Source organism: Amphibalanus amphitrite, unplaced genomic scaffold (assembly GCF_019059575.1).
Source record: "Amphibalanus amphitrite isolate SeventyFive unplaced genomic scaffold, NRLGWU_Aamphi_draft 000685F_arrow, whole genome shotgun sequence".
NCBI classification, from domain to species: domain Eukaryota; kingdom Metazoa; phylum Arthropoda; class Thecostraca; order Balanomorpha; family Balanidae; genus Amphibalanus; species Amphibalanus amphitrite.
This window is the reverse complement of record NW_024882179.1, coordinates 217,614-237,471: the sequence shown is the minus strand read 5'-3', so window position 1 is coordinate 237,471 and position 19,858 is coordinate 217,614. Positions and strand designations below refer to the sequence as shown.

Below are 19,858 nucleotides of genomic sequence, written 5' to 3'. Positions count from 1 at the left end.
GGCCGCGCGGAGTCCGAGTCCTGCAGAGCGGCCGGCCGCGCGGAGTCCGCGTCCTGCAGAGCGGCCGGCGCCGGCGCGGCGCCCTCCCCGGACCGACTCTGTGCCCGGTCCTCCGGCGGCCCGCAGCCCCCGGCCGGCCGCTCGGGGCTGGCACCGCGCTCCAGCTGCTCGCCGCCGGCCGTCCGGTCCGAGGCAGGCCGGCGCTCCGGACCGGCCGCGCCGTCCCCGGCCTCTGACGTCAGTGTGACGTCACACGAGCCGTCGGCGGTGATCTCGAATACGTCCGGCTGGTCGTCGAAGCGCACCGACCTGCGCAGCGGGTCCGCCCCGCCGGCCGGGCCGGCGGCGCGCTCACACCGGCCGTCCAGCTCGCGGCGCAGCTGGTCGCGCAGCCGGCGGTACCGCTCCAGCCGGTCACCCTGCTCCTCCTCCGGCTCCTCCTCCGGCTCCGTGTCGGCCGGGGCGGCGCGCGCCGGCGAGACCGCCAGCGACGCGTCCAGATAGGCCTCCGAGTCGGGCGGCCGACCGCACGGCGCCGCCGACCAGTCGGGCCGGCCCGGCGGGGGCGTCACACCGGCCGCGGCCACGTTCGGCCGCACCACGGTGCCGGCCCGCGGCTGTCCGCCGCCGCCGCGGGTCTGGCCCGCCGGCCCGGCAGCCGGTGCTCCGCCGCCGGGGGCCGCCGCAGCCCGCTCCGGCTCCGCTGTGGGTCGGTCGCCGCCGACCGGCGCCCCCGGCCCCGGCCTCTCCGAGGCGGCCGGCGGCGCGGCCAGCGGCGAAAAGGCGGCCGGGGCGCCGGGCCGGCCGCGCCGCTCGGGCGTGGACTGGGCCGCGTGCAGCAGGTTACTGACGAACGATGAGTTGGAGCTGAAACTGGAGTCGAGCGCCGCCTGCTCCAGCAGCTCGAACGCGCGCAGCTCCTTCAGCTCCCGCTGTCGGCGACAGAGGGCGGTCAGCGCCGGGGGAGGTGTCGGGTGCAGTACAGGGGAGGGACGGGCCAGCCGTGCCGCGGGCCACAAAACGATCACTCGCAGAATCCCCACATCTAAACACGTTTCAGAAACCCAGCATGAGTTAACCCAAAGTTAACTGAGGGGGCGGCGTTTTACGTCCAACGCACCTCTCGCCAACGAAACTCGTGATATGTACCTACCCAACTAATACTGCGATCACCGTGTAGTTTCTGTACCGTGTGACGGGTCACCCAGACTGACCTCCCCGGGTCACCCAGACTGACCTTGCCTCGCGGCGTGCTGTCCGGCTGCTGGTCGGGTGCGCCGGTGGCGCCGCCCGGCGGCCGCGACACCTTCTCCACAGTGATGGCGCCGGCCGGCAGATGGCTCCGCGGTCGGCCGACGCTGGGCAGGTTCAGCCGGCCGGCCGGCGGCGCGCTGGGTGCTGCCGGCCGGTGGCTCAGACCGGGAGCGGGCCGCGCCGCACTGGCGGCGGGCCCGGCCGCCACCCGCAGGTCGCCCAGCAGCGCCAGTGTGTCGGCCGGGTCGGCCACCCGGTCCCGGCCGGGCGCCGGCCGCCACGGGCCGTCACCGCGCGGAGCCGAGCGCAGCACTATCCGGCCGCCGCGGCCGGCAGCGCGGCCGGCGCGCCCCCTGCCCGGCCTCAGCCGCACCTGCTGTCCGGGCCGCAGGCCAAACCGCTGCAGACCCGTGCCGCGCTTCAGGAACGGCCGCTTGGCGGCTGGTGGGCCGGCCGCGGTCTTGGCCGCCGGCGCCGGCGGCGTCTGCCGCTGCAGCTCCCGCTCCAGGAGGGTGTCGAACTGGACCGGCCGCAGTGGGGTGTCCTCGTGCTCCGCCGGCGCTCCGGGACCCTCTGACTGAAAACAGCCACCACATGCCATCAGGGAACAACTAACAGCTTGCACTGGGTTAGCAGCTAAAAATTGGTAGACCTATAGTAGTAGGCGTTTAAAAGAAGCATTATCATTAAAATATTAAACCGTGCACAACAACGGGTGCAAAATCCACCCCGCTAAGAGCTCAGGGCTCTGATTTACGGCAGCCACTACCTGTTGTGTGAGATTCAAGCACTGACCTGCCGTTGAGGGCTCATTGTGTTGGTCTCTGTGGCCGAGCAGCTGTTATGTCTGTCAGCCGGTGCAGTGCTGGATGAATTAGTGGCAGGAGAGTTAGCAAGCCTCTGGGCTCCGCCAGCCTGCCGTGCCGGAGACCCTCCACCCGAACCAGGACTGCCTATCAATGCAGCTAGCTCACTCTGAAAAATAGCCAAATCAAATGATGATTTTTATTCAGTTCAGCATTTCAGCACTCATTCTACTCATAATATGAGCCAGACACGATCAAATGCAATAATGACAATGGTGAATTGAAATTTAAGGCATTCTGGCTGAGGTCATTTGCTCATAATGTTAATAGGCAATCAAAGTGGTTTATAAATATGGACAAGTGCCTACCCAAGTAGCTTAAACTCAATCCTGTAGCTTAAATACTTCTTACAAGAAAGCACATTAATCAGTCAAAGTGGTCAATTTTGTCAGTTCAGTTTTTGAAATCAATTAAATCCATATCAAATTAAAATTAAAGACTGCTAGTAGCTGCATACTACTGCATATTAGGTATGTACCTGCTTTTCTTCAAAAACACGTTGTGTCTCTTCCTGTTGCCTGATAAGTCTAGCTCTCTGCTGTTCCTGCCATACCCGTAGCTGACCCACACGACTGCTTAGCTTAGCAAGCGGAGAGCCCGTATAACTGCTGTCCAAATTAGTGCTTGTATCAGCATCAGCAGACTGAGACAGGTCAGCCATCGCTTCAACACAAAAACAAAGTTATGGCAAGCTGTTTTCAGATTAAAAACTCAAAAAACAGAATGGCCAACACATCATTATGCTGATTTTGTTAAGGTATTAGATAGGTAGGTAGGTAGGTTTAAATTTAAGAGTATATTTTATATAGCCTTGGTAGGTAGCCTGATTGTGATCGTCAATAGGGGTACTAGCTAAAAACATCAACAGCTTTTGATATAGGAACCAAAGCATTAAACGATTGCTGATTCCGCACAAGGGCGTATATAAATCATGTGACCAAGGCAGTATCATGTAACCCAATATGCTGTACTAAATAGGCACCTACTTCGCAGAAAACAAGGCCCTATATGCAGAAAATAAGCAGCATAGACTATAAAAATCTGATAAAAAGTAGATAGTAGACGTGTTTGTTGTTAACAAGGGGTTGTTAGTTAATAACCTTAAATGCCGCCCGGTTCACAAATGCCGCACTTTTCATTTTTCGCGCGTAAAATTTCGTTAGAAAAAGGGCTTACTTGAATTTTTACATTGTTTTCCACTCAAGAATCCCAATTTACCGATTTACTTTTAATTAGACCGTATAATTAATTATCAAAGGGAGAATAATCAGAGGAAAAAATATATGACTAGTTTTTTTAATTTTGAGCTGTTTCATCTTTGACGCATATGTCGAGGAGTGCGTAATGTTTTGTTTTGGAATCCCAAGGCTTTTCATCCAGCTGTCTGTGTAGGTGGTTGATGTAAGTTTAGGGTATTTAACATCATCCAAATATGGCTAACTATTGACATGCTTCGTTACAGATGTTGCACAATGTTGAGGCCGCTCACACACACCATAAAAGCTTCGGTTGGTGCTATTTCAGACATGGTTCCGGCCACCTGACTGTATTCTTGTTAATGATTTAGTCATAGTTTGAGTTTGAGTTATATATTTAACTGCTTTGTTATGTTTCAGTGCCAGAGATTGTTAACAAAATTTCATAGTTATCAGTACAATAAATTAACAGTCCTGGTTTGCACTCACCACTTTGCAAATGGCTGAGACAGAGGTATTAAATCAGCCACAAGGAGCTGCATTGCAATTAGACCAAGGGGGTGCCGCCCAAGCAGCTGCCCCGGAAGATGCAGGACTCACCTCTGAGGAACAGATGGAGGAGGAGAAGTTTGCTATTCTCAGCAATAAGGTAAGGTTCTCATTTTGCTGTGCAGGACTTTGAACCCTAACAATGTTGATAAGAACCTGTTAGTTCTGGAGCTCTGTGCACATCAGTAGGCGGAACTATGGTCAAGCGTACCCATTTTCGGGAACGCATTTTCGTTCCCATGTTTGGGAACGATAAACCCAAATATGGGAACGCCATGTAGGCATTATTTAAAACAAGAAAAAGAACCGTTAAATGACGTCCAAAAAATATAAAACGATCGTGAATCGCCTGATAGATGTCTCAATATTGTTGGGAAAGAGTTTGATATTGTAAGGCCCATCGTAGTTTCAAATCGTTCCCCTATTTCTAAAGCAGTCCATCACCCGGGCCGCGAGCCCAAATTTGGGAACGCTCTCGTACACTGGCGCTGCAAGCGTTCCTTATTATGGGAACGGCGTACCCAAAATTGGGAACGATTTCACCGACGCCTTTCAGGGGCTCTTTTCATTAACAAGCATCACGTCCAACGCCGCAAATTATTGTTAACGCAACAATCATCAGATGACCTTTCCGGCAAGACCGTTGCATGTTTCGCCCGGTCTTCTGCGCTTTTATTCCCGTCGATCTCGCAGCGGGCACGCCCCCCTCTGCAGGATTACGTAATCCACAACGCTCAGCGATGTTCAACAAGGTCTTCCATACCTATATCCACCGTCCGCGCCGAGGGTGGAGACATGTCAAGCACCTGTCTGCTAATCACCGAGAGTTGACGAGCACAAGAAGTATCCAAAAATGGGAACGCTGAATATGTTACACCCTCAAAACACCTAGTCCCAATGAAAATCTAGTTTTTTCCTTTCTTAATGAGTGTAAGTGGCAAAAGGTCTGGTAGGATGGGCACGAGGAATGATCGAAATCAGCATAAAAATTATAAATAAGCCACACAGAGCGACCTATATCAGAGAAAATCCCCCCAAACGATCATGCTTAGAAACGCCGAAGACAAAAACCACGCTCATGACGCTGCTTATAAAACAACGCTAAACAGCTAGCATCCAAATAAAATATGTCTTTCAGGGCTGATAAAATACAGCTGAATGATTTTAAACCACTGAAACTGAGTTTACAACAGTAGTTCGGTAAAATCACTGACGTTCCACGCGGTCGATCGCCCCGACACCAAAAGTCAACAATATTACCTCGGGACTGTCCGCGTGTTCGCTTGCATATGTCAGCATCTGGTGTCGCTAGAATGAAACTTCATAACCAGGCGAAAATTATTATACTTGACCTCAAAATGTAAAAAATGCTTCATTTTCCTTAAAATTGCATGTTAAATGTCGTATAACCCATATTTCAACCATTCTGTCATTTTTAAAAAATCATTAAAAATATCATTCCACGGTCAATTTCCTTGTTCCACGGTCAGATTAAAGATAACCTTATGGAGATTTAGTAGATACTTAAATCAGCGTGCACTTTTTTGAGACGTGATGCACTTTTGAGTTTTAGTGGGCGAACGGTCGAAAAATTGCCTTCCGTTCTCATAAATGGGAACGCCCGTTCCCATATTTGGGAACTCCGTTCCCAAAAATGGGAACGTTCCTATATTTGGGTACTCATGACCATAGTTCCGCCTACTGACATGTGAAGTGCCTATTGCTGGGAATTATTTGACACAACAGGATTTTTTTCTTATATTATCTATACCTGATTGTTGAGCCACTCACATGCTTTGTCCTTTGATTGGACAGTTAGTCGGCAGTTTGTGTCTGTCTGTTAGTCAGCAGCAGCCACCTCTGTCCGTCCCCGAGGCTCTAGAGTGGGTCAGCTGTGACGCCGGCGGCCGCTCCGTTTCAGACGGTGCTGGTCAGTCCCAGCACGGAGCAGTTCGACCTGCTGCGCTCCCGGCTGGCGGCCCGCGTCGAGGAGGGACAGGGAGAGACCATCTACGAGGTCGGCGTGGCAGAAGGTGGGTCGGCGTGGCAGAAGGTGGGTCGGCGTGGCAGAAGGTGTGTCGGCGTGGCAGAAGGTGGGTCGGCGTGGTGGGTCGGCGTGGCAGAAGGTGGGTCGGCGTGGCAGAAGGTGGGTCGGCGTGGCAGAAGGTGGGTCGGCGTGGCAGAAGGTGGGTCGGCGTGGCAGAAGGTGGGTCGGCGTGGCAGAAGGTGGGTCGGCGTGGCAGAAGGTGGGTCGGCGTGGCAGAAGGTGGGTCGGTGTGGTGGGTCGGGGTGGCAGAAGGTGGGTCGGCGTGGCAGAAGGTGGGTCGGTGTGGTGGGTCGGTGTGGCAGAAGGTGGGTCGGTGTGGTGGGTCGGGGTGGCAGAAGGTGGGTCGGGGTGGCAGAAGGTGGGTCGGTGTGGCAGAAGGTGGGTCGGCGTGGCAGAAGGTGGGTCGGCGTGGCAGAAGGTGGGTCGGCGTGGTGGGTCGGTGTGGCAGAAGGTGGGTCGGTGTGGTGGGTCGGTGTGGCAGAAGGTGGGTCGGTGTGGTGGGTCGGGGTGGCAGAAGGTGGGTCGGGGTGGCAGAAGGTGGGTCGGTGTGGCAGAAGGTGGGTCGGCGTGGCAGAAGGTGGGTCGGCGTGGCAGAAGGTGGGTCGGCGTGGCAGAAGGTGGGTCGGCGTGGCAGAAGGTGGGTCGGTGTGGCAGAAGGTGGGTCGGTGTGGCAGAAGGTGGGTCGGCGTGGCAGAAGGTGGGTCGGTGTGGCAGAAGGTGGGTCGGCGTGGCAGAAGGTGGGTCGGCGTGGCAGAAGGTGGGTCGGCGTGGCAGAAGGTGGATCGGCGTGGCAGAAGGTGGGTCGGTGTGGCAGAAGGTGGGTCGGTGTGGCAGAAGGTGGGTCGGCGTGGCAGAAGGTGGGTCGGCGTGGCAGAAGGTGGGTCGGCGTGGCAGAAGGTGGGTCGGCGTGGCAGAAGGTGGGTCGGCGTGGCAGAAGGTGGGCCGGCGGCGGGCTGCGCGGCACCGGGGGCACCGGGGGGCGGCCGGCGCGGCACCGGGGGTCGGCGGCGGTGGCTGCTCGCTCACCTGCCGCCTACATCGGGCAGCTTGGATGGTCGCGATGTCTGTCATGATCTAGCGATTGTTTTTGAAGAGAGACTGACATTTTTATCGGCGACGCGAGACGAATTGATGACAAAATGGCGATTCAAAGTCTGGATGATTGCAATCCTGATGGAATGAATGTGTACAGGCAGTAGCTCAACTATTTTTTCTCGTTAATGTTGAACCGATATTCTTAACATTAACAAAACATTACTTTACTTCAGTGTTGTTATGAAGTTGAAATAACGCCCGCTCTAGCCTTTAGATTACCTGCGGATACTTCAATAGGTGGAAAACCAAGCGTTTGGCCTCGACTCCTTCTGTCAGTTCGCTCTAGCGGTCCTGGTGAACTGCCAGTCCAGAGTGTATAGAACTACCAGTCCCACCTCGCTCCGGCGAGTCGGACGTGGGGGCTGGTCAGTGGGACGGTTGTGTTCCCCGGTCAGATATCACTGCACAGTACCCGTGTTGGATAGTGGGACGGCTGTGGTATCACCGGTCAGATATCACTGCACAGTACTCCGTGTTAGATGGTGGGACGGCTGTGATATCACCGGTCAGATATCACTGCACAGTACCCGTGTTAGATGGTGGGACGGCTGTGATATCACCGGTCAGATATCACTGCACAGTACCCGTGTTAGATAGTGGGACGGCTGTGATATCATCGGTCAGATATCACTGCACATTACCCGTGTTAGATGGTGGGACGGCTGTGATATCACCGGTCAGATATCACTGCACAGTACCCGTGTTGGCTAGTGGGACGGCTGTGGTATCACCGGTCAGATATCACTGCACAGTACTCCGTGTTAGATGGTGGGACGGCTGTGATATCACCGGTCAGATATCACTGCACAGTAGGTACCCGTGTTAGATGGTGGGACGGCTGTGATATCACCGGTCAGATATCACTGCACAGTACCCGTGTTAGATAGTGGGACGGCTGTGATATCATCGGTCAGATATCACTGCACATTACCCGTGTTGGATAGTGGGACGGCTGTGTTCCCCGGTCAGATATCACTGCACATTACCCGTGTTAGATGGTGGGACGGCTGTGTTCCCCGGTCAGATATCACTGCACATTACCCGTGTTAGATAGTGGGACGGCTGTGATATCACCGGTCAGATATCACTGCACATTACCCGTGTTAGATAGTGGGACGGCTGTGTTCCCGGTCAGATATCACTGCACATTAGTGTTAGATAGTGGGACCGCTGTGATATCATCGGTCAGATATCACTGCACAGTACTCCGTGTTAGATGGTGGGACGGCTGTGATATCACCGGTCAGATATCACTGCACAGTACCCGTGTTAGATAGTGGGACGGCTGTGATATCACCGGTCAGATATCACTGCACAGTACCCGTGTTAGATAGTGGGACGGCTGTGATATCATCGGTCAGACATCACTGCACAGTACCCGTGTTAGATAGTGGGACGGCTGTGTTCCCCGGTCAGATATCACTGCACATTACCCGTGTTAGATGGTGGGACGGCTGTGTTCCCCGGTCAGATATCACTGCACATTACCCGTGTTAGATAGTGGGACGGCTGTGATATCACCGGTCAGATATCACTGCACATTACCCGTGTTAGATAGTGGGACGGCTGTGATATCATCGGTCAGATATCACTGCACATTACCCGTGTTAGATAGTGGGACGGCTGTGATATCATCGGTCAGATATCACTGCACATTACCCGTGTTAGATAGTGGGACGATATCACCGGTCAGATATCACTGCACAGTACCCGTGTTATATGGTGGGACGGCTGTGTTCCCCGGTCAGATATCACTGCACATTACCCGTGTTAGATGGTGGGACGGCTGTGTTCCCCGGTCAGATATCACTGCACATTACCCGTGTTAGATGGGGGACGGCTGTGATATCACCGTCAGATATCACTGCACATTACCCGTGTTAGATAGTGGGACGGCTGTGATATCACCGGTCAGATATCACTGCACATTACCCGTGTTAGATAGTGGGACGGCTGTGTTCCCCGGTCAGAGTCACAGAGTGTTCCCCGGTCACGCGGGTAATGCGCCGTCGGAGCGCGGTGGGACGGGTCTGCCTGCCGGCGGTGGTGCGCCGACCAGCCGACACCGTGCTCAGTGACGACACCTCTCGGAGCCGTGTCGGCTGTACGGCTATCGGGCCGCGCCGGTCCGCCCGGCTATCTCAGCGGACCGATGAACGCTGTGTGACGGTGCAGCGGTGCAGTGTCCCGGCCGAGCGGGCGGCAGAGTGGGCCGAGTCCGGCGGGCACGGACAGCGGCAGAACGGGCCGAGTCCGGGCCGGCGGCGGGGCACGGCGCGGACTGCGGAGTCCGGCGGGGCTGGGCGCGGACTGCCGAGTCCGGCGGGGCTGGGCGCTGACTGCGGAGCCCGGCGGGGCTGGGAGGACTAGGTTCATTGCTTGGTATGTATCTATTCTTCTCTTGACAACACTGATGATAACTCGACTACGTCATCGGTTAATAAGGAATCGTAACACCAGGATGCGCGTAGCTCCACACCTAGGATTCGGCTAATCATCGTCAAAAAATATCCGCATAGTTTGGCGGCAATAGACAAAGGTTTGTGTTTGCCCCCGAAGCAAACCTTTGACTTTTGTCCCCACACTCGGTGTAAAATTTGCATGATGAACCCAATTGGAAATGTAGACTGTAGAGCATCGTGCTTGTCTTTGATAACCTAATGCCTACAGATTGTGGATTGACGGTGTCCTGGGTCGTCGGGTGTCCCTCGTTCATATGGCACAGTAAAGGCAATGTTTGCGATAAAACAATTAACAAAGAGCGACACTTGTTTTCACAACTGGAACCTGTGCTTTAGGATGTGCATTGGGTACGTAAGACGCCAATAAGACGTAAATGATGTTGTCGTGTCATTATCATGGCACTGGTCTACTCGTAAAATTAGCAGCGTGATAAAACGATCCGCGGCGGTAAGAAGTGGATTCGATTTTGTGCTATATAAATCAAGCATTGTGATAATAACGATGATTATGAATAAGTCAAATTGTCGTGATAAGAAATGCGTGACAAATGAACCCATTGATCGGTCCAATATTTGGCTGTCGACGCGCCCCCTTTTCCTCATGTGACGCTGCCACCGCTCACTGTGCAGTGTGCGGTGTCCGGCAGAGCCACCGGTGGCGGCGGTGCGCACTAACAGTTGGTGCTGTGTCCGGCAGGTGGCGGTGAGGCGGGCCTGCCGCCGGACGAGTATGCCGCCTCGGTGGCCACCCTGCAGAGTTTGGCGGCCACTCTGGACGCCGACTGTGTGCTGCTCAGGGAGAAAAAGGCGAGTAACGGCTCACGGGCACACTGTGCAGCTCCGGCCCCCACTGCGAGTATCACGGGCACACTGTGCATCCCCGGCCCCACTGCGAGTGACGGCTCACGGCCCCTGAACGGCCCCGCCCCCACTGCGAGTAACGGCTCACGGGCACACTGTGCAGCTCCGGCCCCCACTGTCAGTGACGGCTCACGGGCAACTGTGCAGCCCCGGCCCCACTGTCAGTAACGACTCATGGGCACACTGTGCATCCCCGGCCCCCACTGCGAGTAACCGCTCACGGCCCTGAACGGCCCCGGCCCCACTGCGAGTGACGGCTCACGGGCACACTGTGCACCCCCGGCCCCACTGTCAGTAACGACTCACTGAACGTCTGAACTGCCCCGGCCCCACTGCGAGTAACGGCTCACGGCCCCTGAACGGCTCACGGGCCCCACTGTCAGTAACGGCTCACGGGCCCCACTGCGAGTAACGGCTCACGGGCCCCACTGCGAGTGACGGCTCACGGCCCCTGAACGGCCCCGGCCCCACTGCGAGTGACGGCTCACGGGCCCTGAACGGCCCCGGCCCCACTGCGAGTGACGGCTCACGGGCCCTGAACGGCCCCGGCCCCACTGCGAGTGACGGCTCACGGACCCTGAACGGCCCCGGCCCCACTGCGCGGCGGCTGACCCGCGGTACCCGAGAGGATAGCTCCCACTGCAGGTTATTACAGCGCTTCGGAAATCATAACACAAAGATATGTGACGGTCCGTGTCTAGTCTATTGGCTGAGCGCCTACTTTGCATATCGTTACCCCGCTGGGCTGTGCTTCACAGTGAGGTCACAGGTCACTGCTGACCTACGACCTCCCTGCTGACCTGTGCCTGCCCCTGACCTCACTGCTGACCTGTGCAGTGTGACCTGACCTCACTGCTGACATGTGCAGTGCAGGGGTAGACAATTGTGCCGAGTTGGAGTAGCACGTGTCTTCCCTATTCCACGCCGGCTGCGCCGGCTTGGCTTTGGAGCCACACCAGACGGCGGAGGTCAAGGTCACCGCCAGGGCGGCGGCGGATTTACTGCGCCCGTGCAACCCCAACTCGGCATATTTCTCCACCCTTGGTGCAGTGTGAACTGACCTCACTGCTGACCTTTGCAGTGTGAACTGACCTGCGTGCTGACGTGGGCAGTGTGAACTGACCTGACCTGCCCGTGGCCGCCAGGTGGAAGAGGGCGTCACCGGACAGTACCTGATAAGGAAGCGGGCCGACGAGCAGGACTTTATGGAGGTCAGGTACGTCACACGCCGTCTGAATCGGCAGTCACTGGGTGACCAGGTCGGATATTGAATGCCATCGGGTGTTGAACGGTGGATTAATCACCCAGCCTTACTTAATTTGTCTATGTCTTTAAATTGGTTTCTCCTCTCCCTCTTCCTTCATCTCCATTTCTCTCTCTCTCTCTCTCTCTCTCTCTCTCTCTCTCTCTCTCTCTCTCTCTCTCTCTCTCTCTCTCTCTCTCTCTCTCTCTCTCTCTCTCTCTCTCTCTTTCTCTCCCCCTTTACGTTTCCCTCTCTCTTTCTTTCAGCCCCCCAAGTTGGCGTTTTTATTATCTTGCCCAGTGTCCAGTGTGTCGTGGGTGTGATCTGTACCCACTACCCAGTTCATGTGACGGCCGCCGCCAGTAGGTACATATCCTCAGCTGGTTCGGCCCGCCGCGTGTCTCCTTTATTGAGCGTCCCACCGGTGTCGAGGCGGTGTCGGGTCTCCGGCTCCGCCCCCCCCCCCGCCCCTCTCCCGCCCCGGGTGCCCCCGCCGCGGTCCGGTTACACGGCGACTGAAACGGGCGGCGCCGGCGACTGCGGGGGGGGGGGGGGGGGACTCCGTCGGACGGCCCTGCCCGCTATCATCGTCCCCGAGTAGTCCCGTCGGATGGGTCCCCGCCAGTCCGCCTTCCCTTCATGTATGGCCAGCACTAGTGATGTAAATTACGGAAAATCGGAATACCGATACCAAACCAAATACCAACCAAAACCAAGGGAAAATACCGAAACCAAACCAACTTGGGAAACTGAGGGAAATACCAACTTTTTACCAATTTCTTAGACATTAGTGAGGGCTAATGATACCAACAAAATACCAAACACCTTACGATAGAAATACCAAATACCAAGTTGGTATCGGTTTGGTATCGGTATACCAAAAAGTTGGTATCCGATTGACATCTCTAGCCAGCACCGTTTACTGACGCGGTATGCTAGCTCAGACTGCGCGGGCGCAGCGGCTCGGGAGGGGGACGTGTGGCTGCCCCCTCTGTCTGTCTGTCTGTCTGTCTGTCCCGGCTCCGCCGGGCTCTGGCCGTCCGTCCCCGCTGACCCGTGTGTTTCTGTGTGTGGGTGTCTGTGTGTCTCTGTGCGCCGGCAGGGTGCGGTCCGTCCGTACCCGCTGACCCGTGTGTCTGTGTGTCTGTCCCGGCTCCGCGCGGCCTCTGGCCGTCCGTCCCCGCTGACGCATGTCTGTGTCTCTGTGCGCCGGCAGGGTGCGGTCCGTCCGTCCCCGCTGACGCGTGTCTGTGTGTCTCTGTGCGCCGACAGGGTGCGGTCCGTCCGTCCCCGCTGACGCGTGTCTGTGTGTCTCTGTGCGCCGGCAGGGTGCGGTCCGTCCGTCCCCGCTGACCCGTGTGTCTGTGTGTCTCTGTGCGCCGGCAGGGTGCGGTCCGTCCGTTCCCGCTGACGCATGTCTGTGTCTCTGTGCGCCGGCAGGGTGCGGTCCGTCCGTCCCCGCTGACGCGTGTGTCTGTGTGTCTCTGTGCGTGTATGTGTGTCCGCTGGCCGGCAGGGTGCGGTCCGTCCGTCCCCGCTGACCCGTGTCTCTGTGTGTGTCTGTGTCTGTGTGTGTCTGTCTGTGTCCGCTCGCCGGCAGGGTGCGGTCCGTCCGTCCCCGCTGACCCGTGTGTCTCTGTGCGCCGGCAGGGTGGCCGTGGTGGGGAACGTGGACGCCGGCAAGTCGACTCTGCTCGGCGTGCTCACCCACGGCGAGCTGGACAACGGGCGCGGCCTGGCCCGGCAGCGGCTCTTCCGGCACAAACACGAGATGGAGTCGGGACGCACATCCAGCGTCGGCAACGACATCCTGGGTGCGTGCCGCGGGCAGCGGGCTCCGCACACTGACCTCGCCGGCCACCGGCCCAGCCGCCGCCCTGTGTAGCCTGCGGCCACGGGCGGTGTGCCGCGTGTTACGGCGCCGTTACGGTCGTATTTCAGTGCTGTACGCTGTTGTTACGCTGCTGTTCCGACACCGTTACGCTGTTGTTGCCGTTCTGTCACGCTGCTGTTACGCTGTTGTTACGCTGTTGTTACTATGGTGCCGCTGTGGCGCGTGTTTCAGGGTTCGACAGTCAGGGCCGCGTGGTGAACCGCCCCGAGCACGGCTCGCTGGACTGGGTGCGCATCTGCCGACAGTCGTCCAAGGTCATCACCTTCATTGACCTGGCCGGACACGAAAAGTACCTGAAAACCACCGTCTTCGGTGAGTGGGCCCCGAGACAGGGAGCCGGGAGGGAGGGGAGGAGTAGCACATGTGCGCGGTACACGGCTCTCTCAGCCTAGCTGCAGCCGAGATGGTGGTAGATTCCCAGTGGCCCGGGTCGCCCACTCCCCCGCAGAGGTCGCGGCCCGGGTCCGGTCGTCGGCTGTGCCGCCGGGGGCAGACGTGTCTGCCGGCCGGCCGGCTGATCAAACACGGAACTGGGCCGTGTTGAGGACGGAGAGTCCGAGCGGGCCGACCAGCGCAGGGGTGGTCCGACAGCCGCCGCTCAGTGGTCAGCCTGTGCTGATATCCTCCCCACTGAGCGCCCAGCCCTCCCCACTGAGCGCCCAGCCCTGCCCACTGGGTGTCCACTGTCCAGTCCTCCCCACTGAGCGCCCAGCCCTGTCGTCCTCCCCACTGAGCGCCCACTGCCCAGCCCTGCTCACTGAGCGTCCAGCCCTCCCCACTGAGCGTCCAGCCCTCCCCACTGAGCGTCCAGCCCTCCCCACTGAGCGTCCAGCCCTCCCCACTGAGCACCCAGCCCTGTAGCCATCCCCACTGAGCGTCCAGTCCTGCCGCCCTCCCTACTGAGCGTCCAGCCCTGCCCACAGAGCGCCCAGCCCTCCCCACTGAGCGTCCAGCCCTGCCGCTCTCTCCAGGCGCCGACTCCCACCCGGCAGCTGGGCTGGTACCGGCGGAGACCGCTGACACTGCATGCACGACGGCGCCCGCCGTCCCTATCTATTACGGCACCCTTTCTCTCCCCACGTGCAGTGTGCCCCAAAAGTTTTGCAATATTACAGTTGCTTAGCTTTTAACACTGTCTTTTTGATGAAGTTGTTTGATTTTACAACGGACATAATCATCGCAAAGCCTGATATTTTTGGGGGGTTTGTGTTATGTCGTGGACTCTAGTTGATGTTGTTATTTTTTGTCCCGACTCGCAGGTCACATTATGCATGACGCGCGTCTGACATCTCTCGAGCTTCATTTATTCGAGTCCGAGTCGGGTCAGCAGCTGACTCCGGAGAGGTATACGCAAGGCCTTGCGCAAGGCTATAATCCCCTGTACAGGGTGTCTCAAAAGTTCGTTTACACATTTCCCATGTCAATAAAGCTTATAAGAACCGGCCAAAAATCTAAGGTTTTGGTGTCCGTGTGTACACTAGACAAATATGCATGCTTTGACAACTGATTCGGAAGGTTGGAAACCAAACCCTTTGCTGTATCTCCAAAAATATTTGCCCATACCGATTTTCGTCACTCCGTCAGCTGCCGGAGGCTGATAAAAGGTTACCAGCTTTCAAGCTCTTGTAGGGGAATCCCCCGCAGTTTCTGCGTCGGATTTAGGTTTGACGAGCTCCCCGGCAACATCCGCTTTTCCCTGAAAGCCGATAGCTTGCATCGACACCATCCGTGAGTATTTTGTAGGTCTTCTCTGGCGCTAACTCCTTCATGAATGACTGGCGCCGACCTCCCAAGCACCATTTTCCTTTTCAAAACAACCCCATTCCTGAACAAATGGGAAGTGCCAGGGGCAAATTTTTCGCAGCATATCGTAGCAGAATGCGTCGGCCATTTGTTTCTTAGACACATTTTGCAAAATTTGCAAATCCCGAACGCTCGTCATTCCCAATGCCAAGACCATCGCTGGGTTCCGGAGTGTTTTCCTCAGGAGAGGTTCTGCTTTGTAAACGGCCAAAACCTGTCCATCGTGCGGTTTTGTCCGGATTTTGTGTGTAAAAGAAAGCCCTTTGCTCCAGATCTGCCTCTTGAAACTTCGTTAGATAAAACTTTACATTAATTGACACTTTTGGAGGGTCACTACTCCTCGGCATTGACGATTTTCGCATTATTTTCCCTCAAAATTTAGCGTTATAGATATTATAAACAATCTTAAATGATATTTTGTCTTTATTATGATGACCTGCAATTTTTGAAACTGGGTAACCTCTGTCTGTGAGCTTCTAGTCAGTTTTCAATAGTTAGGACTGCATTTTCAGAGCTGAAAAAGCAGCTCTGCTTTCCGGAGCACGAGTGTGCTGCGGTACAAGTGTCGTTCAAAGCGCTGTTAGTCTCGCATGGTTTTGTCCTTCAAAAATTTTAGCCACCGTTTTTATTAGATGACCATCATGTTGTACTCATCCTCGCCGACACTTTGCCATGTGTCATTTCCGACCTAACCATTCCCATTACTCGTGAAGCAGAGAGTTTCTCAGCCGACCCGATTTTGCGACCTCCATTTTCATGCTTGACCCATGGTCAGAGGTGAACCCTTTTTGTGAGCTCATGAAGGGTCGAATGCGCTTGAAAACAATGAAGCTGCTTGAGGAAGGTTGTTACCAATGCCCATGCAAAATTTCGACTGTTAATTTCATGTTGATTCAGAATTATTGACAAAAAAGCATGGCTGGTACAGCCCACCGCTAAAGTAATGTACATAGGGTTTTACCAATCTCAACGGTTGGCTTTGACTGGCGATTGTTTAATGCGGAGTGATCGAAAAGAAGATGTCAATAGCTAAAGTTGCAGCTGCAAGGGTGGCGATACATATAAGCTACATTCAAAGTTTCATTGTAGTCTGGCTAATCGTTCCTAAGCTTCAGAAGCAGAACATACCCATGACTGAAAGCCCACATTACTTCTGCTGTGGACTGTACCTGTAAGCGAACTTTTGAGACACCCTGTACGTCACATGATCGTATTTGTTCTCATGCCCAGTGTCCAATAAAATTCAGTGTAACTAGACGAACTATTGCGGGGCAAAGATATGACAGTTTGTAGGAGCATGTTTGTCACCAGGCTGCACAGCTTGTCCGCTGATATTTCTCTCCGTGCCTCTTTTCGACGCCGCTCGAGCCGGCTTCGGCTGGCAGCCGGCTCCCGCTGATTGAGCCGTTCCCTCACAACCGACAATACATTCTTAATGGGGCTTAGGTCGGGGAAGCTGCCGGGCCGCTGCTCTTTGTCCTAAAACTCATAGCAAGTGTTTCGCGAACCATTTAGACAGCGTTTTACGTTGTTCTGACGCTTCACCATGTGTTGCCGCGACATTGAACCGCCGAGTCTTTATTCCGTGTCGTCGCCTGTCCTGTCGCTGGGCTCGGCCGCTGCCATCAATGAGCCTCAGAGGAGTTCTGGCTCGTAGTTCGCTGTGTTGACCACCTACTTTACGGATGCTGTGAAGCCCAGTAAGAGCCCAGTGGGAGCCTATGCAGGCTTTGCGCTCATTTCGTCCCATAGCATGATCTGCAGAGGCTGTTTGACGGTTTTAATTGGTGGCTCTTGATGTGCAAATTTCGACCAAATCCGATGGTAAGTCTAACTATCTGGCGTCTGATGTAATATACAGACAGACTCCTAAACCAGATAACATGCTTCAATTTGCCGAAACTACATTTTTTCTTATGTAGAGCGGTTTTCGTGTGATATTCTGTTTTTTTTTTTCTCGCTTAATTGAGGCTGTTTTTGTCTTCCGTAAAGGCTGAAACAGACTCTTTCCGCGTTCAGGAAATCGCATGCGAGAGCCTAATCAAATACATTATAATTCTTCCCGCATCAATCGCACGCGGGAGGTGTGTGCGATTGATGCGAGCGTGCTTCCATGTGTTTGAATAGGCTCACGCATGCGATTTCCTGATGCTGAAAGAGTTTGTTTCAGGCTTTAGGCATACATTGATTTCCCTGCGTCCTGACTCACAATTGGGTAACCTTTGTGCGCCAATCTCTTATCTCTTCACCCGTTATCCTCTGTTGCCTGCAGTTTTGGGCGGACAATCTTTGGGACTCGGGACATCGTGCATGGCCGGTGGGAGCGCTCTTATTTGGTCAATCTTTTCTCTCGAAAAAGCACCGTCACCACCAAAATAAAGCAGTACGGTTGCCCTAAAATTGCATTCTGCAACATCCTGCAGAGTCACACCCGTGTTCAGCAATCAAATAGCGCGTGAGAACTGGGATTCTGTGGCTGTTTGGTGACCTGCCTGTCAGTGACAGACCCGCAGCCATTCAACAGTCGCCGTAAGTGTACTGTGTAAGCAATGTATCGTGGCAACATTCGTGAATGAGCTGGGTGGGAAATGGTTATTTCTACATTTAGCAACAAGCTCACCGTCACAACGCTTTTATAAATCGGCGTTTAGCGCAGCTAGGAGCTTTTTCCAATCGTATACGAGCGAAATAAATCGTGGAAAGGCTGATGTAGAATTTTTGGGACATCCTGCATGACGCAGCCCGCTCCCTTGTATGACGGTGTCCGCTCCCTGACCCGGCAGGTATGACGGTACCTCGTCCCGCGTATGACGGTACCCCCCCCCCCCCCCTGTTGTATGACCGTGTCCCGTCCCTAGGTATGCCGGTGTATGAGGGTGTCCGCTGTGTGCCCCGGCAGGTATGACGGGCCACGCGCCCGACTTTGGTATGCTGATGGTGGGCGGCAACATGGGCATTGTGGGTATGACCAAGGAGCACCTGGGCCTGGCGCTGGCGCTCAGTGTCCCCGTCTTCGTGGTCATCACAAAGGCCGACATGGCGCCCGTTCAGGTGCTGCAGGTCAGTACAGGGCTGAGGTGCTGCAGGTCAGTATAGGGTGTGTCAAAAGTTTTGATACCTTACGAATCGTTCCCTTCCTTCAGTAAAAATACTGCAACATATTCATTTTACCAGTAAATGCATTCCCCATTGACCCGCGCCCCGCTGGGGAGGGGGGCAGAATCTGCCCCCTCCCGTTTTTCGCCAATAACTTCTAAACGCGTTACGCTAGCGACGTGAAACTTTCAGTACCCTATCATACATTAATTTGACATGTTGCCTGAAATTTTGAGCGAAATCGGTCGGAAAGTTTTTGAGAAAATGACATTTTAGTGACGTCATGTTCGCCATTTTCGCCTCAAAAACGGCAAAATTTCAAACGCCGCTAACATCTTCATTTTTAAAGGAATCAAGACGTAACAAAGAAGGTTTTACGTGATTTTACTTCGTGTATCAAATGGCTATCTCGGTTTTTGAAAATTTGGATTTTGGCCCATTTTTTAAACTGACTTTTTTTGGGAAAATAATTATAAATTTCCAAAATGTTGAGTGTATAAAAAAACGGAATATATGTCAGAGAAGTGGTCCATGTGCACCTATATACCAATTTTGAGAAAAATTGGTTCAAAAATGTGGGAGTTACTCAAAATTGTATAACGCCACGACACACAAAATTTTTGAAAAATGAATTTTTTGGAAGTTCTAGACGTCGTACGGAAACAAAAATAGCACCATTCGATTCGCCGTGAAAAACGGCATCAGATAGACACCTTTTTATGCCTTAACAACCATCTTAAAAATTTGACCTCACTTGACCTGACCTTGACCTGACCTCGACCTGAAATTCATCCAGATGTGGTCCATATTACTTATTGAGTGTGCCTATTGAATTCTATGAATAAAATGACCCATAAAACATGTGTCGCACATACCCTTTTCTATATTTTGTTTTTGATGACCTGACCTGACCTGACCTTGACCTTGACCTTTGAATGATATTGTATGCAGCGAATATTGTCTTGGTAGCCTAAGAACACGTTTTGGGCAATCAGTCTCAGTCCATTCTTCGGCAACTACGGTGCAAGGCCGATACTGTAGAAACTTGCAATTTGTACCCTTGACCTGACCTTGACCTGACCTCTGACCTACTTAAGCAAAAAATTTGGGCTCGTAAGATCCGCCTTGTTGAGAGCTTTCGATTGCCGTTTTCCCTGTCTTTCTACGACCATCGGTTCGGAAGTTAGACAGGGGGGGGGGGGCAGAATCTGCCCCCCCCCCCCCCCAGCACGGCGGGTATGGCTGAATAGCTCAGCGGGGCGCAGGCTAAGCTAGACACAGCGTAAGACACGAACAGCACACGTAACGACGTTCTAACAGGTCTCGGTTTTCCCGACTTTTGGCCATTGGCCTGACCTGGAAGTTCCAATCGTTTTTTTTCCGCGGATCTCTAACTCAATCAGGGGCCAAACGCGAGGGGTGTCGTGCCAACCAACCAACCAACCAACCAACCAACCAACCAACCAACCAACCCTCCCCCCTGTGCCGTCGA

The 19,858-nt window shown here is 54.7% G+C and overlaps 2 protein-coding genes across 5 annotated transcripts in view; one reads left to right on the top strand and one right to left on the bottom strand.

Moving 5' to 3' along the window:
• Window positions 1–1,368: 1,368 nt before the first annotated feature.
• On the bottom strand, window positions 1,369–3,109 carry LOC122364592 (translation initiation factor IF-2-like). The gene is made up of 4 exons (XM_043335145.1): window positions 2,599–3,109; window positions 2,050–2,229; window positions 1,463–1,831; window positions 1,369–1,398 (listed from the first exon to the last, which is right to left on the bottom strand). The coding sequence occupies exons 1-4, from the start codon at window positions 2,779–2,781 to the stop codon at window positions 1,369–1,371; spliced, it is 762 nt and encodes a 253-aa protein (XP_043191080.1). The 5' UTR covers window positions 2,782–3,109.
• Window positions 3,110–3,436: 327 nt separating this feature from the next.
• LOC122364597 (GTP-binding protein 1-like) overlaps window positions 3,437–19,858 on the top strand; it is a 39,372-nt gene continuing 22,950 nt past the window's right edge. Inside the window, exons 1-8 of one of the 4 annotated variants that reach the window (XM_043335149.1) lie at window positions 3,437–3,521; window positions 3,737–3,965; window positions 5,787–5,898; window positions 10,167–10,276; window positions 11,476–11,546; window positions 13,224–13,387; window positions 13,639–13,779; window positions 18,170–18,330. In XM_043335149.1, coding sequence (XP_043191084.1) covers window positions 3,816–3,965; window positions 5,787–5,898; window positions 10,167–10,276; window positions 11,476–11,546; window positions 13,224–13,387; window positions 13,639–13,779; window positions 18,170–18,330 — 909 coding nt within the window. In that variant the 5' untranslated portion in view covers window positions 3,437–3,521; window positions 3,737–3,815. Of the gene's footprint in view, window positions 3,522–3,610; window positions 3,629–3,736; window positions 3,966–5,786; window positions 5,899–10,166; window positions 10,277–11,475; window positions 11,547–13,223; window positions 13,388–13,638; window positions 13,780–18,169; window positions 18,331–19,858 lie in introns of those variants that run through there. The other 3 variants (XM_043335150.1, XM_043335152.1, XM_043335151.1) reach the window with 3 other exon arrangements.

Bases quoted from the DNA above. Each gene is read 5' to 3' on its own strand.
- LOC122364592 (XM_043335145.1), bottom strand. From the start codon at position 2,781: ATGGCTGACCTGTCTCAGTCTGCTGATGCTGATACAAGCACTAATTTG. The intron at 2,230-2,598 runs GTACATACCTAA...GCTATTTTTCAG, and splicing joins GTGTTTTTGAAGAAAAGCAG to AGTGAGCTAGCTGCATTGAT. The intron at 1,399-1,462 runs GTGGCGGCCGGG...ACCGGCCGGCAG, and splicing joins CGCTGCTGGGCGACCTGCGG to CACCCAGCGCGCCGCCGGCC.